The sequence below is a fragment of the Embiotoca jacksoni genome, unplaced genomic scaffold (assembly GCF_022577435.1).
Source record: "Embiotoca jacksoni isolate LCO1_2020_lvr unplaced genomic scaffold, fEmbJac1.0.p SCAF_10, whole genome shotgun sequence".
NCBI lineage: Eukaryota > Metazoa > Chordata > Actinopteri > Embiotocidae > Embiotoca > Embiotoca jacksoni.
Window position 1 is genome coordinate 12,480,204 of NW_027185230.1, and position 18,534 is coordinate 12,498,737.

Below are 18,534 nucleotides of genomic sequence, written 5' to 3' on the forward strand. Positions count from 1 at the left end.
ACACGTTTTCCTGTCGTAGACCAAAATTAAATCAACTGCATGTGTACAGCCCTGTGATTTACAGGAAAATGAAACTTAGCTACAACAGGTGGGTGGGGTTAGGAAAATCAACACGGGGTTAGGAAACAAAAAAACAACTCCACTGAAATGTCGTCCGGGATTCGAGACAAACAGGTTCAGGTACCGATTCATGAAACAACGTGTTTGTTTCTACCTTGTTGTCTACAGAAGCTGTACCAGCAGGATCAACTCTCTCCGCTGTGTCCCCGATCCGTACAGAGGTCCTTTGCAATCTAATCCACCACAACCGGTCAACAATCTGTGTCTTTCATCTACCTGGATGCCTCCACTGGGTGTGACACACCTTAAGTCTGTGAGCTGCCCCACCCCTCCTCCTCACTCACAGACCGCTGCCTACCAGGGTGCGTGTCTCTCAGGAGGCTGAACGCTCACCTCATCACGTTCCTTCTCAAATGATGATCATAAAGTTATTTCCATTCTCTTTTCACCTGCCATCATTCGACAGCGACCAATCAGAACCCAGACTCTGGACGGTCACACACTTCATAACTTCTCCACTGATATTTTATTATGTTTAATGTTCACGAGGTTCTTTATGACCTTTTTATGTGAATATCATCATCAGAGAACAGACTGACACCCGTGAACAACTGCAACACGCAACACAACACACAGAAGTGTGGGGAGAGGAGAGAGATAAAATAGCAGCAGAGTGAAACAGTGAACTGTTGGTGGGTCAGAAACCACAGACCAGAACCCTGCAGCAGCAGAGAAGGTTCAGGGAGAAGAAGAACAAACTTCCCTTTTCTCTCTCTCTGCTCTCCAGCTGGTTGATACAGATGTTCTCCTCCTCTGAGTCTGGTTCTGTTGGAGGGTTCTTCCTGTTAAAAGGGAGTTTTTCCTTGCAGCTGTTGTATTGTGGGCTTTCTTTCTGTGTTCTCTGTTTATTCTGCTGGGAGTTGACTGTTGTTGTCAGTCAACTCAAATATCCCTCCAGATATGCGAGCTAAACAAACACCTAGCAGGTAATAAAAACGAGAAGGAGTCGACGGGCAGCAGTCACAACGAGCCCCTGTCAGCAAAGAAAATGATTACATCACATGTTAGTGGGAGGCAATAAAATAAAGATGATGGTAACAATATTGTATTATGTTCAAGGTTCAGCAGGTTCTTTATGACCTTTTTACATGAATTACTTCTCCCCAGGTGTAACACACACAAACACAAACACACACACACAAACACAGACACACACACACACTTCAGGTAACTTGTTACCTGACATTTCAACACACAGAAACCTCAGCTCCTCTTCATCAAAACGCTCCAGTACAACACCGGCGTTGTTCTTCCATGTCAGGACTCCAACTTGTGAAGAGCTGGAACTTTGTAATGTTGTTTCAAATTTTCAAGTTTTCACTTGTTCATCCTCTGACATCTGTCTGGAGACTGAAGCAGCTGTGGTGAGAGCTCTCCCTGCTGGACACATAGAGGATTACCGAAGCAGCTGTGGTGAGAGCGCCCCCTACTGGACACTTAGAGGATTACTGAATCAGTTCCAGATTCAGTTTCAGATTCAGCTCTGCTGGCTGCTCGCAGCGTTGAGAGGCTTCCCCCTGTTTAGATAACCAAAAAGTCCTTAAAACCACAATTCAACTGTTGTGGGCACATCTTCTGAGGACAGTTATATTTGTTGTGTCACATGGGGACGTCCTTTACTTTAAAAAAAACCCTAAAGTACCTTTCAGAATGCGGCAGTGTGACATTTTATTTATTTTTTTTACACAAACTTTTCGTTTAGTCTATAATTGGGTGTGAAATGGTTGTGCACAGACGTCCTCACTTCAGGACGTTCAGGTCCATCCAGGCAGACGCTGCCTCATGTTTAGGTATTGTATTTTTTTATTGAAGCAACAGAAACCTGTCAGCAGATATGTCAACGTCTCCGACACACGTGTTTACAGTTTAATTTAGTTTATGTGGTCAGTTTCGGGAATATTTCACTGCACTGAGTTTGTAAGTGTTTTAAATTATGTTGTTTTATCTGCTTTAATCAGACATTTGAAGGATTTATTAATAATTCACTTAACTTCATAATTGTGTCTCATTGACATGTGACGTGGGCGGAGCATCATCCCACCTTGCTCCTGGCCTCACTGTGAGAGACGAAAGCTGCACAGGTGCAGAGCTGCAGCTGCTGACAGTCTGAAATGCAACAGACACCAGAGACACGCGCCACGCCGGCAGTGTGCTGCAGGCCTCCGAGTCCGTGAATGTGGTAACTTCAGCTCGCTGCTCACACACAGTCTGAACTCGTGTCAGTTTGTATTTACATTTACGACATGTCGACATTAATTGCTGCTCAGCGACATTTAAAAAAAAAAAGTGAAACAGAGATATGACAAAAAGTTGATTTAATCGAGGTTCAGGTAATCTCTTTTACTCCGGTGCTGTTTGTTTCAAAGCTGCATCTGACCCGTTCATCCTGATCCATCAAATCCAGATCGCCAAGCTCTAAATACGAAGACGGATCACGATGGAGGCTACAGCTGCGTAAAGAACAACAACCAGCATGGGCTCACTTTAAGTATTTTAATTTGAAGAGACAGGAAACGGCACAATAAAACAACAAAAACATCTTCTTTCACAGCGAGACCTCCATCTGACCCACAACAAACACATCAAAATACAATATTCACAAATACATTTCGACTAGTTCATCTCTGATGTCATTGTAATCAATTTAAAATTATAAATGCCAGTTATTATACATGTTATTCAGACAGAATTCTTTTTTTTTTTTTTTTAACTGTACTAAAAGGGATAACAGGAGCTCTAATGTCTACTTTTTCTACTTTATCAACAAATCCAGTCCAACATATTAATCAGCGTATAAAAACTACACAATACAAACATTTCCATAATTTGATCAGTTGTACAGTTTTCCTACAGTTTGTTCCCGAGTCCCCCTCCTGCTGGGATCAGGATAAGCCTGATGTTTTGGATCAAACATATCATAAACCCGCGAACAAGCTGCAGCTGGGAGGCTGTGGCTCAGACAGTAGAGTGGGTTGCACACTAATCAGAAGGTTGGTGGATCAATCCCCAGCTCCTGTCCACATGCCCAAGTGTCTTTGAGCAAGACACTGAACCCTAAATTACATTGAGATCATAAGGTGATAAAGCATGATACAAGTATTTACCATTTACAAGTAGTAAACAGCACACACTGAAGGTTTGATCCAGATCCAAACCAAGAATGGATTACATAATCTTGTCTGATTTAAATTGAGACTGCTCTTTGTTTACCTGTTGCCGTGGTGAATCAAGCTATCGCAGCTCCACGGTTTCTATTTATCCACGTCAGCTGTTCAGCGTTAGTCAGAGACTGTTAAACCGGATCCCAGAGATTTAATGTGTACACAGCAGCAGTCATTGGGCCTCATGCACCAATATCTTCTTAAGAATTTAAAAAGAATTGTTCTTAAGAATTGTCATAAGAAAAAGTCTAAGTCATATTCACCTCGGATTTGTTCGCACCTGTGTTCTTATCGTAGATTTTGTTCTTACCTAAGAAGAAAACATTGACAAATGCCAGAATCTTCGTAAAATCAGTGTAAGTGGGGTTTAAGAAGAAATGTCTTCTTAAGAACGGTTGATAGATGAGGCCCAATGTCTTTAACTAAATGTAAAACGTTTGCAGTTCTGTTTTCATCCTTACAAACTCATTGACAACCTTCTGGTACCCATCGAACACTTCTTTAATCCGCCGTGCATCTGGATAAGTTGGCAGTCGTTCGGTGATGAAGAACATCTCCAGTATGTTGACTTCCAGTCTGATGAATTTTAAGGCCTCAGCTCCGACTGACTGTTTCCGAACACTTCCACATGCACTCTTTACATCTTCCAGCTTTTTCGTAAGAAGTGTAATAATCGTTCTGAACGGTTCTAATAGGTTATTCATTTTGTGTATTTTTTCATTTTGTATTATTTTCTGTTTTACAACGAAAATGAAACCACCGATACATCCAAAGCAAGCAGCTATTCCAGCTAAAACAAAACTCAAACCTCCAGTTGAAGGAGCAACTAACACTGCTAGTATAGCTACAGTTCCTCCAATACCAAGTCCGACAGTAATAACTTTGTCTAATTCCTCTTGAATGTCGTTCACTTCAGCAGCGATGCAGTGAAGCTCGTCCGTGATCTCTCTCATTCTGGGTTCACTGTTGTCACACAGAGAGACAAATGAAGCTGCTTGTTGAGAAAGATGTTGCTCCTGGCTGAACAGAAATGAGTTCATTTTCAGAAAGTCTGGAAACAAAATGTAAGTTCTGCTTCTCCAAAGTCTGTTGAAGTCCAACAGGTAGATTCTGTGAAGAGAGACAAAAGAAAAACATCATCTGAACAATCAGTATCACTTCACACGTTTTCCTGTTGTAGACCAAAATTAAACCAACTGCATGTGTACAGCCCTGTGATTTACAGGAAAATGAAACTTAGCTACAACAGCTGGGTGGTGTTAGGAAAATCAACACGGGGTTAGGAAACAAAAAAACAACTCCACTGAAATGTCGTCCTGGATTCGAGACAAACAGGTTCAGGTACCGATTCATGAAACGATGTGTTTGTTTCTACCTGGTTGTCTACAGAAGCTGCACCAGCAGGATAAACTCTCTCCGCTGTGTCCCCGATCCGTACGGAGGTCCTTTGCAATCTAATCCACCACAACCGGTCAACAATCTGTGTCTTTCATCTACCTGGATGCCTCCACTGGGTGTGACGCACCTTAAGTCTGTGAGCTGCCCCACTCCTCCTCCTCACTCACAGGCCGCTGCCTACAAGGGTGCGTGTCTTTCAGGAGGCTGAACGCTCACCTCAACACGTTCCTTCTCAAATGATGATAATAAAGTTATTTCCATTCTCTTTTCACCTGCCATCATTCAACAGCGACCAATCAGAAGCAATCGTCCCTCCTCCGTCGTCGAGGCGGTTCCTGTCGGAAACTTGTCTCAGGTCCAGTCACCTTTGCTTTAGCTGTTGTTATTTACAACCTGAACCTTCACAGACATGTTTTAGTTCTTTAAATCTCAGAAACCACAGACCAGAACGCTGCAGCAGCAGAGAAGGTTCAGGGAGAAGAAGAACAAACTTCCCTTTTCTCTCTCTGCTCTCCAGCTGGTTGATACAGATGTTCTCCTCCACTGAGTCTGGTTCTGTTGGAGGGTTCTTCCTGTTAAAAGGGAGTTTTTCCTTCCAGCTGTCACTCTTAAGGAACTGTTGGGTCACGACCCGAAAGAGCTCTGAGACGACTGATGTTGTGATTATATACATAAAACTAAAATGAATTGAGACACGTCACAGTAACTTTCTGTGAAGGAAGAAAAAGTCAGAGCAAAGTTTCAGATTAAATATTCATCGGGTGGTACAGTGGTTAGCACTGTCGCCTCACAGTGTAAAGATTTGGGGTTTGAATCCAGGCCTGGGCCTTTCTGTGCGGCGTTCGCGTGGGTTCTCTTCAGGTACTCTGGCTCCCTGTTCAGTGATGGACAAAGTACTTAAATTTTAGAAAGTAAAAACTGTTTGTTAAAAGTCCTGAATTTGAAATTATTTATCATCAAAACGTACATTGGACAAATAGAAAAGGTTCTTCTCTCTAAATCAGTTAAAAAACATAAATAAAAAAAATCTAACATGTTATTTGATTTTCATTTTAAAATTGAAATATCAACCCTGAAATTAAATGTTATTTTTTCCCAAAGTGCTCCTCTTTCTGAGAACAAACACGACCAGACTGTTTTGCACCATCCCGATACGTTTTATTGACCGACAACAGGAAATCAAACATGATCGTTTCTCCGGAGAATAATTCACATACTGTCAATCACAGGACGAAAACCAACAAATGAGACCGACTCCCCGCCTCCAGGAGCTCAGAGAGATGTGCGGAGATCGTGATAATAAATATTCAGAACACAGTCCATGACTTCATCACCGGACAGGAGGTGTTTCCAGAGGGAGGATGAGGAGGAGGAGAAGTTTACAGGCTGCAGCAGACATCATGAATATAAAGTCACTGATGAGCTCATAAAATACAAAAACATATGGTACATATATACAGAAGAGTCACTGAACCGTCCGGTTTCCTCCTAATCATCAATTTCTCAGACCGAAGCTGAGCTGAACCTGCCAGCAGAGACTCTTCATCATCAGACGCTCGGTGCCAAAGATATTTAAAGGACCAGTCCTGTTTTTTTTTTACTGTTTACTGTTTCAACCTGTTAACAACCAATTAAATCATAAACTTTTTCCAAAGCTGTTTATTTTTTGTGTATTTTCAACCTTCCAGGTTGCTACTGGTTTCGTTGAAGACGCGACGGGTTAATAAATCCTCGTGGGGTTCCTCAGGGATCGATTTACGATCCTCTACATTTCTTTTTTTTTTTAGCTCACATGCTAATAAAAGTCTGTCAGCACCTTAAAAAAAAAGCTGCTAGCTATTTTTCTCAATCCAACCCCTTTAGCCTTTAACACATAGCTGTGTTTGAGGCCTAATATCTAATGAATGCTGTAGTTACTTTCAGAAGGAGAACATTGATCAGAAGGAAGGAATTTATCTCATGACACCATAATAACTCGTGGAAAACATTTACTGATTTTGTATTTCAGAAAGGAACTTAATACTTTTTGAATGGGAGTCTATTTGAGCCAGCCCCTAGTGGCCCTCAATGGTAGGGATGGGACATGAATTTCTAATATTCAAATAGTCATTCAAATGTAAAAACAAAGATTAGTATTGTTCTCCCTTTTCCCCAGTTTTTCTTTTTTTAAACGGCGCCTGGTTGTACTGCGTTCTTCCGGTCAGCAGGTGGCGGTAATGCATCTGGTGAATAGTTGAGCGGCGGAGCGGACTCCATCTAATAGGAAAACCCGATGATAATACGTCCCGCCCACCGATAAAATGTGTCATTAGAAAACTGAATTGGGATCATTTGACTTGAATAACCGTGTTGAGAAATTGAATCTGAAAAGCAGAAACGGATTTTTTTTTTTCCATAAACCTGAATGTTAATTGAAGTTGAATTAATTTGAAAAGAAAGCTGCACTCGACCTCAAACACCATGACGTGTGAGAAACGAACCGAGAGACTAAATTACATAAAAGGAATTTGAATTGTGAGAAATGAAAGTAGATGAACTCACAGGGGTGAATTTTTTCTGAGAATTGAAAAAAGTTTCAGAGCAAATTAATTCAATTTCAACATTTAAAAGTTGAAAGTTCATCGAAATTCAATTTCTCAATACAATTATTCAAGTTAAATACTTAAAACATTGATTCAAATTCAGGTTCGGCTGACATGTTTCTGCCCACGCTGTCTGTCCACGGTCCTTCATAAAGACGGCTGCCGAGAGGGGAAAAAAACCGTGTATGTTTTTTATTTATTTTTTATTTTTTATTTTTTAAAGGTCTCTTTCTTTCTGAACACGTGAAGAACATCCAGCAGTCTGAGACACGTTTGGAGTTGCTGATTGTTTTAAAAGTTGATGATCAGTCGGGTAATAAAACGCCTTCAGCGACACCTCGAAGTCTCATCATCGCGCTCAGAGGACGCGCGAACACCTCGGTCTCGTCCCGCTGCGCATCAGTGACGTGTTTTTAATAAAATCGGACCTTCCGATGGAAGGTAAAAGTAGTTCAGACATCTCGGATCAAGTGCAAAGCCGTGTTTTTTTTTTTTGTTCATCGATCACCACCGTACGTACAGTCATTAAATAAATCACAACATTAAAGACAAACAATAAAAAATATAAATAAACTAAGATGACCAGGAGCTTCGTTAAAGTGATGTGCTGAGTGCAGATTGGTTGAGCAGGTCTCTGAGGTCCGGGACGGGGATCGGGTCTACAGACTAACGTCAGTGTCTTCAGAGAGCCTGCGGGCCGAGCCAACATGAAAACAAAGTGTTTTTGATGGAGATGTTGTTGTTGTTTTTTCCGGGGTGACAGAACCTCACCGACACACCTGACCTGTGGTGTTCCAAGTGCATGCTGGGAGACGAGGACGCGGCCGGAGCGCCGTGAGGTCGGAGGTCATGCGATTACATTCGCTCTGCGGGTGGACGAGTGGACGGCGAGGCGCCGGGTCCGCGGTCAGACGTCATCGAAGATCCGGCTGCGAGACGACGACATGGACAGGTACCGTCCGCCCGCGTGCCTGAGGACAACAGAACAACACGTCAGTCTGGACCGGAACCACAGAACAACAACCTGCGAAACCTCTGGAACAGGTGTTTTTGTGTGTGTGTGTGTGTGTGTGTGTGTGTGTGTGTGCACGTTTACCTGCCAGACTCAGCGTCCAGCGGGTCATCTGTCAGTGTTTCGGCGTTGAAGTCTAGCGGCTCGGCGTCCTGCAGCAGCTCGATGCAGTCCCTCTCTGCTCGGCTCCCGGCGCGAGAATATTTAGCCTCTGTTGATCAGACCACAATCAGACGTGATCAATGCTGGGATCAAATGATCTGTCAGGACACATGGGTTTAAAACGGTTCCGTGTGATGTCCCGTGTTGAGGTTTGACTCACGTCTGCCGCCGCCGGCGCCAACAGCACCGCCGCTGGAGTTCCCCGAGTCCGAGTAACTCGTCTCCTTCATCTCGTGGCTGCTCCTGTTCCTCGCCGAGAAGTCCTCCCTCGGGTTCCCGTAACGCTCCTTCCACTCCTGCAGCACACAGACAGGGATGTGAGACACACACACACAAACCGAAACACACACACACACACACACACACACACACACACACACAAACAGAAACACACACACACACAAAAATACAAAGCAGGTATGTAAAAGACATGTAAAACAGACACACCAACACAAATACACAGAAACACACAAAGAGACACACAAACACATAAATACACATGAACACACACAAACACGGAAACACACAGCAGGGACAGGTCGGTGTGAGACACAGACAAACAAATAGAAACAAACAAAACATACAAACAGAAATACACACAATCACTCACAGAAAAAGAGACACACACACACACACACCAAGGACGTGTCAGTGTGAGAGACACACACAAATACACACATCATCATCATCATCATCATCATGGACAGTGTTCAGAGAATCTTTCGGGGTTCCTCAGGGATCTAATCTCGGGTCTTTTATACGTTACTACGAAAGAAGAAACCAATGAAGCCGCTCACTCTCCGTCTGTTCTCGCCGTCCTCGATCCGCTGGCGCTTCCGCTTCTCTGCAACACAAACGAGGTTTTCAGATGTAACGTCACCGCCTTACCTGCGTCGCTCTCATCATCATCACCGCCATCATCCTCAGTCTCACCTCGTCGGATCAGCTCCTTTCCCTCGTCGATGAGGTCAGAGGTCATCTCGTTGTCGCCCATGAACTGCTGGAAGCCGAGCAGATTCAGGCAGCGAGTCCCCAAACTGAGGAGAGACGGTCACAACGTCGCCGTGCGTCGTTAAATGAGCAGCGGCTCTCAATTACACGGGGCACCAGATCAACGTGACGGACGAAGCGGGTTTGAATGAAGCTCCCGATTCATCAGCAGTCGCTTTTCCAACCAATTATTTGGTGTAAGGTGACGTTGTTCTTTTCATTTTTAAGAAATTTAAGAACCTGAGACCATCGAATGTCTCATTGATCAGATGCCGATTCATTTTTTCCTCTCGTAACTCATCTAAGGTGAATTTTAAAATCGACCGAACAGTAAAAAAAAAAAAAAGAAAAAAAAGAAGAAGCCCACACATCAGCGTTGACCTCCGTCTCACCTGAAGTAGGTGGCGATGCAGAGGATGACTATCAGCATGGGGTAGTAGATGTAGAAACCGTTCGCGATGAAGGAGAGAACCCGCATCGATCCCATGATCTGTCAAACGAACAACAAGTCAGACATGCGGGTTGTTGAGCAGCTGCTCCAGCTGCTGCTGCTGACGGACAGGTGAGCTCGGGGCGTGTGATATTTACGGAGGTGTACGCCGTCTGCTCCTTCTGCTGGTGCGAGATGGCCGAGTCCATGTGGATCAAACCCAGGAAGTTGAGACACAGAGGAGGAGTCAAACGGCAGAAGAGCCTGCAGGTTCAAAAGTTCAGGATGTATCAGCACCTCCCAAACACTTCCGACTGATTTAATGACCAGCTCTGACACTCAAAGGGCACGTCGAACATCCCCTGACCTTTAAGAAAATACTCTGAATGTTCTGAAATCAAATAAGCGCAACTTTAACCCTCTTATTTGGAACATGGCTGAAGGCCAATCAATAAGTTGAGAGTCTGTTCTTGTTGAACTGAGGTGCTGATGTCGATCAAAAGACGACGCTCGGAATACTTCCTCATGATGGTTGTTGCTTCCTCCTGCTCCGTGTGCATCGCTGTGCTGCGTTCAACAGGAACAGACTTTATTGATTGACCCTCGTAGACAAATTTTGGTTTGACTGAAGTAAAAAAACCAACATGCTACAAAGGCCGTTTATCCAGTAATCTCTTCTTTTTTCCCCCCTCACTATTCTCATTTACTGGTTTAGGTAACTAGTTAAGCACCTACATGTATACATGTATACTTTTATTCCGTTTCCGGATGTAAAATGTCCTGAATTTAGAGCATTCACTCTGGAAATAAAAAGTCGTTAGCAGGTACATTCCCGCTGAGCTTCCCGTCACTCACATGCCGCTGAACTGGAGGCTGTAAGCGTCAGTCTGGTGATGGGAGGCCAGGTAGTAGTAGTTGAAGACCCGAATGCGGAACACGGTGGAGTAAACGCAGGTACACAGGAAGAAGATTGTGATGAAGCACGCCATCTGGTGGAGAGAGGAGGAATTACAGATTGACTGGACGTCGCTGGGGGACCTGACCGTTAAGTCATCTGATCGCACATGTTAAAAAAACAAAACAGACATTTAATGCTCAGCAGCATGTGTATGTGTATGTATGTATGTATGTATGTGTGTGTGTATGTGTGTGTGTGTGTGTGTGTGTGTGTGTGTGTGTGTGTGTGTGTGTGTGTGTGTGTGAGCTTCTGATCAATAAAACCGGTGACTTGTTAAAGATATGAAGTTACTGGTTCTAGACTTGAAGTTACGGGTTTAAAAGATGAAGTTACCGGTTCTAGACAATGAAGTTAGTGGTTCTGACGTTAAGTTACTGTGTCCACACATGAGGAGACCGGTTGGAAATATGATGTTACCGGTTCAAGACATGAAGTTAGTGGTTAGTGGAAGTTTGCTAGACATAAGTTGACCGGTTCCAGATGTGAAGAAATGACAGCAAACTGCTGCCGTGTCTGACTTCGTATTGTCGGGACGTGACCCGTTGACCCCGCTGCCTCCCTCTGATCCGGTGTATGTTCCCGAGAAAATAGAGGAGGGCCGAGCTCCGAGCGGGATGTTCGATATCGGAACGCACACCGTGTTCCTCGTTCCTCCCGTGTTGCAGGTGCAGGCGTGACTCACCTCGATGTACAGGTAGTTGTAGTCTCTCTCGGCCAGCTGGATGAACACGGCGAACAGGGAGAGGACGGGCCGCGTGCTGAAGAAGGTGCACTCGGACCAGACCACGGCCACGCTGAACAGGTTCAACACCACAGACAGCAGCCGGTAGAACCAGCGTTTCACGAGGCACTCCCAGTACCACTCTGTGGATTGTCACAAACACACACACACACACACACACACACACACACACACACACACACACACACACACACACACACACACACACAGGTGTAAGCCTACTCCGTCTGCCAGCTGTCAAGTCGTCTTCTTCCTGTCCGTGCTGCCACCTACAGGCGTTCAGTGGAACAGCGAGCGTCAGGAACCTTTACGCTGCTTCAGGACTTTCTGATCTGTAACTCCGGGTCACGTTTCCTCCATCAGAAGGGGACCCGACTGGAGTCGGTGAGCCCTGAGGTTTAAAGCGATGGGAGAACCCGTCGAAACGAGGCCCTGCACGCCACCCACCTACAGTCGAAGTGTAGACGTATCTGCTGAACCAGCCGGCCGGCTCCGAGGACGGGAAGCTGTGGACAAACTGGTGGGCGGAGCTGGTCTCGTTCTTGGCTACGTCCTCCAGATGGATGGCCTGCTGCAGGAGGATCTGCCACTGGACACGAGTCCTGTTGTGTCTCTGGACGGCATAGATCACCTGCACACACACACACACACACACGGAGGAGTTATATTTGAAAGGAGTTACCTGCTTCGGGGCGTTGACTTCTACTAATTAGGAAACAATTGGAACACGCTTTTAACTTACAAGAATGATGGGATTTATCAAGATAAGAACACGGGCGCGAACAGATATGAGGTTGAACAAAACGTCATTGAATCTGACGAAGACTTTTCCTAAGAACAAATTTAAGGAAAAACGCGAGATATTGGTAAATGAGGACGAATGAAGAAACAAAATGCCGTCTTCTTAACGGACTGATTCATAGCCTCCAATCGTTTGCTCTGTTTGTGAGTTACCCACTAAATGACAGAATAATAACAGTATGAGGAGGTACAAAACTTAACATGGGTCACATACAGACAAACAAGTGTCTGTTACCTGCTTTAATGAGCTCATAACAAGTTTTCAATCTGTTGAACAAACACGGACAAATGCCGTCGAATCTTCGAGCAGCCGCTCTGCTTTGGGACGGTTTTCCTGCTCCGGGTGTCTCACCTGCTTGTGGAGCTTCACCAGGCTCTTCTCGCTGGGGTAAGTGTTCTGTTTGTCGTCAAAGTCCTCGTAGTCGTCCATGTTCCTGCCCATCTTCTCCTGGTAGTCCAGCGGGCACTGAAGGGAAAGAGGCAGCAGTCACCAGACCCGTCCGCCCGACCCGTCGTCCCCACCAGCGCGCCCCGGGGCCGGACTCCGCTTACCTTCCTGAGGATGGTGTCGATGTACTTCCTCAGCGGGTGGTTGTATTTGATGGACTCGCTGACCTTCCTCACCTCCTGCATCAGAACACACCCCACGTTAAAAACAGCGACATGACCCGAACCTCCGTCCGTCACGTCGCTTCACCGCCGCCCACCTCCATCACGTCCTCCAGGTTCTCCTCCGCGTCCGCCTTCTCCGTCATCAGCTTGGACGCCTTGAAGTAGGTCTTGATGAGCAGGTGTCCGTGTCGCGAGGCGTTCCAGTAGGAGCGAGGGATCTCCACCAGCCCGTAGCCGAGCAGCAGCACCAGCAGGAACAGACCCCAGGTGTTGGCGGCGGTGATGCCGATGGTCTGCAGCTCGTACCTGAGTCACAGCCGTGTAGGAGGAAATCAAACAGCTGTCACGACCAGGAGAGCTCGGATAATGACGGCGCTGGTCAAGAGTCGGTCACCGGCTTTCTTTAACTCTACTCACCAGTTGAGGTGCCAGTCGGGATGAACGGCCACGTAAATGAGGAGCGAGCCGAAGATGAGCAGGTAGGTCCCGTAATATATGGCGTTCTCGATCAGCGCCGTTTTGATCTTCCCGGTGATGGAGAAGCCGCCGGAGCGAGCGTACGACTGCATGAAGGGCAGCAGCAGCCTGAGGACACAAGTCAGTCACACCTTTACGAACGCTCTCCTGTACGGTGTGATCAGTTAGTTCAGTCAGTGCCTGTTGAACGCAGCACAGCGATGCACACGGAGCAGGAGGAAGCAACAACCTTCACGAGGAAGAATTCCGAGTGTCGTCTCTTGATCGACATCGGCACCTCAGTTCCACATGTTTTTGTGACCGCCGGTACGCAAACATTTGCGATTTCACCGCGGACCTGAAACTGGAGCAGAGAAACATCCGATTTTGGGGTCAATACTCTGGAAATGGTCAACAGAGACCCTTGAAATGTTTCAGAAAGCCTACGGCGACGAAGTCGGGCGAGGTGTTCTGGGAGACACCAGGTGGGTTTTCTTTGACGTTGGCGGGGTTGTGTCACCGTGAATTCGTCCCCCAGGGTCAGACTGTCAACACCGAGTTCTACTGGGACCTTCTGAGGTTCTGTTCTGGTTTGGATTTCTTTTCTGCTTTGTAGTCTTCAGGTCAGTCTGGGATTTGTGCTTCCTGTTTGATTTTGAAATGACTCACCTCGTGTCTTGTCTTGTTTCACTTCCTGTCCTTTGTATGATTGTTGGCCCCACCCTGATTAGTTTCACTTGTCCCTCGTTGTCCTTCCCTCCCTGCTGTATTTAGTCCGTGTGCACTTCTTCCCTCTTTGTCAGTTTGTTTCAGTTACCTGTCCATTACTGCGTCTTTTGAAACCCTGAGAACACAAACCAACTGAACTGTGGTCACCATGACAACAGGGTTCTCCAACAAGGGTTGGGGAATTGAGCATGTTAAGGGTCTCTGTTGACTAGTTTGAATCGAAATCTGTGGTTATTGCTTCCTCCCGCTCCGTGTGCATCACAGAAACACTCTCTGAACCTTTTAAATCGACCATCCATCTGCGGCAGTGAGCTCTCAAACAAACACAGCTGGTGATGCTTTGTGGGGGGCGGAGTCACACTGACCATGTGAGGCACTGGGAGGTCCAGTAGACCACCCTCCAGAACACGGGCATGATGCCGTCGGGGATGTAGCTCCACGGCTTGTAGCACAGCTTTGGCACACTTTTGACAGAAACAGAAAACAGTCAAGTTTAAAAACTGCTGCTGTAATGTGGCTTCACTCTGACTGACAACAACAAGCCGTCTGATCGTCATCATCTTCATCCTCTCACAGCCACGTCTTCAAAAAAAAAACAAAAAAAACCTGCTGGGGTGAAACTAATAGACATTTCCATTATACCAAAACATTGATCTTTTGGTGTGTACACTGTCAGGAAAAGCTCTAGAGATGCTGAAATACTGACCTTTTCGTGGGCGTGGCGGACGAGTTTGCTGCCGTGTAATTGGACGGCAGCGGGCTGACGGTTGGAACCACGGCTTGCTCTTCGTGATCGATCTTGCACTGCTTGTAGATGGTCTGCGAGGTTCAGAGCACATCGAATGTTCAGCGTCACGCGGACGGGAAGACAACAACATTCAGAGAGTCTATGATGGCGACGATGTAAGAACCAAGACGGACCGGACTCAAAACAAACACATAGAAACATCCAGAGCTCCGAAACCTTCTGGCTCCTTATTATCACTTTACCGGTGTCCTGCGGCTCGGTACTGACCGTGCTGACGTCCAGAGGCAGGATGAAGACGATGAGGAAGCACAGGTACCAGGCCAGCAGCGTGCCGAACAGCACCATGCGCTGCTGCTTCTTGAAGTCTCCATATCGGTGCAGCAGGCTCAGCGCCAAGAAAAACACCACCACGATCTCGATGCCGAGAGCCGCCCCGCTCATCCCGCCGAGTCCCAGGAGCCCGACTCAAACCTGCAGGGGACCAGAGGATAGGAAGTCATCAGACGGTTCGATCAGATCGATTAATTTTTCATTAAATTGACTCATTCGGCTCAGAGAAACTGTGATGGACAAATCTGCTCTATTGACTGACAGCTGATCGACTCCCTGGTGATTCCAGACACCGGTCGGTCGATCAACAACTGTTAGCTGCAGCCATAAAACCGATCTGGACACTGTTACAGAGCAGAAATAAGGCATTTCCCCAAATTCAATAACATCTCATGAAATTCAATCAGTGTGACGGCAGCAGGAGACACGTGGTGTTTGTCTGGTGACATTTTAACATGTACAATAATCAACTTTTCAGTCATTAGTTTCAAGGAAAAGCTCACGGACAACGTGACAACGACACTGATGACAATCAGGCTACAATATAAGAGAAAGACAAACTGTCACACAAAGTTTTAGCTCTTTGCTCACACCCAAAAACATCCAGGAGGAGGCGCCATCTTCCAAACTATCTTTCATCTGTTCAACACACTGGAGAAGGAGGAGGAAGGGTTAAACAAGTCTCAATTCACGCCTCCATACGATCTAAATTCCAGGGCAGGACGTTGAAAAACTAGATGAGAGAGAGATCAGATTTCGGGTCAAATATTTGGGGGACAAAACACAGCATGTGGGCAGGCGTGTTGTCATGGCCGGAGAACCCTGTTGACATGGCGCCACAGTTCTAATCAAACAGGAAGCACAAAACCCAGACTGACAAGAAGGCTACAAAGCAGAAAAGAAGTCCGAACCGTAACAGACGCCTTCACAGTAAAACTCGGTGTTGATCACAATATGCTGTAGAAAGATTATGTTTGTATTTATTTAACTTGATTAAATCTCTTCAATAATTATATTTTTTTATCTAGAAATTTATGTAAATTTTTTTTTCTTGTTTTTTTTTCTCCATCACAATTTATTTATTTGACCTGATAAAATGATATAAAAAAAAAAAAAAAAAAGCAGAAAGTAGCCTTCACCAACAGGATTGATCAGAGCGGCTGCTGTTGTTCAGCCTGTGTTCATGAAGCTGGATATGATCTGACAGAAGCTCTGCAGGCTGCTGACCTGTAAACACTGAGAGGCTCTTTGTGTGCCGTCTGTGATTGGTCGGGGGGGATGGGAGCGCCGTGCTCTGCAGACAAGAGGCATCCCTCCGGTTTTTTTTTATTTATTTATTTAGACAGGAACTCCGGGATTAACACCCGGCGAGGACGGAGATTAAGAAGTAGCGCAGCACTATCCGACGTGATCTGGTCGGGTCTGACGGTTCGGGTTGTGAATTACAAACTCGAGTGTTCAAGACATTTACATGCATGTCATACATTTTGACAGACGTTAAAAACGAGACTGCAGTGAGCAGAGACGCATCAGTGAGTTTGAACACCTGCTGCTGCCACTCCTCTCTCCTCCTGCTTCGACACCTGTTCACGTGTTTGTTTACTTGGTGTTTAGTAGCATACAGAGCGTATCAGAAGTGGTCACTGCGGATTGATCACAGGTGTGAACGGGTCTAAATCGGCGTGGAAAGGTGTAAGTGGGTGTTAATGGGTGTAAATGGGTGTGGACAGGTGTGTGTGTGTGTGAGTGAGTGGGGAGGGGGCATAACAGATGGGATCTTCTGCACGGAGACTTTAACGTGACGCACCTTTAAGTATCTGTGACTTCCTGTCCAGCAGTGAGACTGTTATGAGATTTTAGGTGTGTTTTTAACACGGAGACAGACGGAGGGAGGAGGCAGCGTGTCATCACAGCTGGGTCACCTGATCAGTTAAACGTGTGACCGGATGTGAGCCCGAACAGCCTGTCGGTGTCAACGGAGTACGATTACCCGCATTAACAGCGGCACATCACTGCGGTAATTAAATCAACGTCAAAGGAGCACCGTGTGACCGGATACTCCAGTTCTCCTTCAGCTAGCATCACAGCAGCTAAATGTTTGCTAGCAGCGGAGCGACGGGACCGTCGCTGACGTGTCGCTACTTACCGGTTTACTGGTGACTTCCCACGCCGCTCAGAGGGCCGTCAGGTGCTCGGTGTTCTGCCCGGACGGTGCTTTGCGACTGTTCCGGTGTGTTTACCATGAAAATCCCCGGTTTCTGGCTCGCAAGCGGAGCTGCATCTGTCACATCCCACTTCCCCCTGGAGGAGACGACGATGACGACCAGGCAAAGCGGCGAATCTGCGCGTGCGCAGCCGCCTGTGTGATCAGCACCTTCTTTTTCTTTTTCTGCTGCAGCAGCGGCGCGTTGCCGCCCCCTGCTGGACAACAGAGGAATTACTTCAAACACAGCTGAAACTCCCCGAAGCAAATCCCAATAATCACATTTTATTTACTGTGGAAAAATCCACACAGACGGCCCCAATGCACTTTACAATCACCTTGGGTAGAATAAAAGAAGGAAGGAAATATTACAACAACATGCAATAGTGACATACAACATAGAGAGTAAAAAAGAGAGGAGAGGAGCAGTGCATGATGGGAGGTCCCCAGCAGCCTCTACAGCAGCAGACCTGCGCAATGGCTCAGGGTCACCTGAGCAGCTCTAATCATAAACTTGATCAAACAATGAATGAATGCTAAAAGTAGAGAGGGTGTCTGCCTTCTGAACCAGAACTGGAAGCTGGTTCCGGAGGAGAACCGGAACTGGAAGCTGGTTCCACAGTAGAAGAGCATGAAAGATGAAGACTATTCCTCCTAATCTACTTTTGGAAACTCTGGAACCACGAGCAGGCAGCACTCTGAGAGAGAAGCTCTGTTAGGATGATCTGGTTCTAAAAGACCTCTGAGATCAGACGGAGCTCGGTCATGAAGAGCTTTGCAAGTCAGCAGCAGAATTTAAAATTCTATTTTTGATTTTACAGGAAGGAGAAATTTGTCTAGTGTAAATCTTGTCAGTACTCTCACTGCAGCATTTTGGATCATGTTGGAGGAAAGATTTTCTGAGGTGTTCAAGAACTTCAGTTTGCCTGAGTTTAGAAAATTTCCGCTCAAACCAGCCCTTCATGTCATTAAGTCGTTCTTCAAGTTTCACCGATTCATCTCGTCTGGTTTCATAGAAAGATAGAACTGAGTGTCATCTGCAGAACAATGAAGTCTATACAGTGTTTCCTGATGACATCTTGTAATGGAAGCATGTTAAT

The 18,534-nt window shown here is 46.0% G+C and overlaps 1 protein-coding gene across 1 annotated transcript; it reads right to left on the reverse strand.

Moving 5' to 3' along the window:
- Positions 1-5,815: 5,815 nt before the first annotated feature.
- On the reverse strand, positions 5,816-17,561 carry lmbrd2b (LMBR1 domain containing 2b). Its single transcript, XM_069167382.1, has 18 exons — positions 17,378-17,561; positions 15,169-15,372; positions 14,860-14,972; positions 14,519-14,617; positions 13,386-13,553; positions 13,064-13,274; positions 12,909-12,983; positions 12,709-12,822; positions 12,003-12,186; positions 11,496-11,677; positions 10,711-10,844; positions 10,014-10,119; positions 9,818-9,915; positions 9,369-9,472; positions 9,233-9,279; positions 8,596-8,731; positions 8,358-8,484; positions 5,816-8,232 (listed from the first exon to the last, which is right to left on the reverse strand). The coding sequence occupies exons 2-18, from the start codon at positions 15,340-15,342 to the stop codon at positions 8,169-8,171; spliced, it is 2,136 nt and encodes a 711-aa protein (XP_069023483.1). The 5' UTR covers positions 15,343-15,372; positions 17,378-17,561; the 3' UTR covers positions 5,816-8,168.
- Positions 17,562-18,534: the final 973 nt, after the last annotated feature.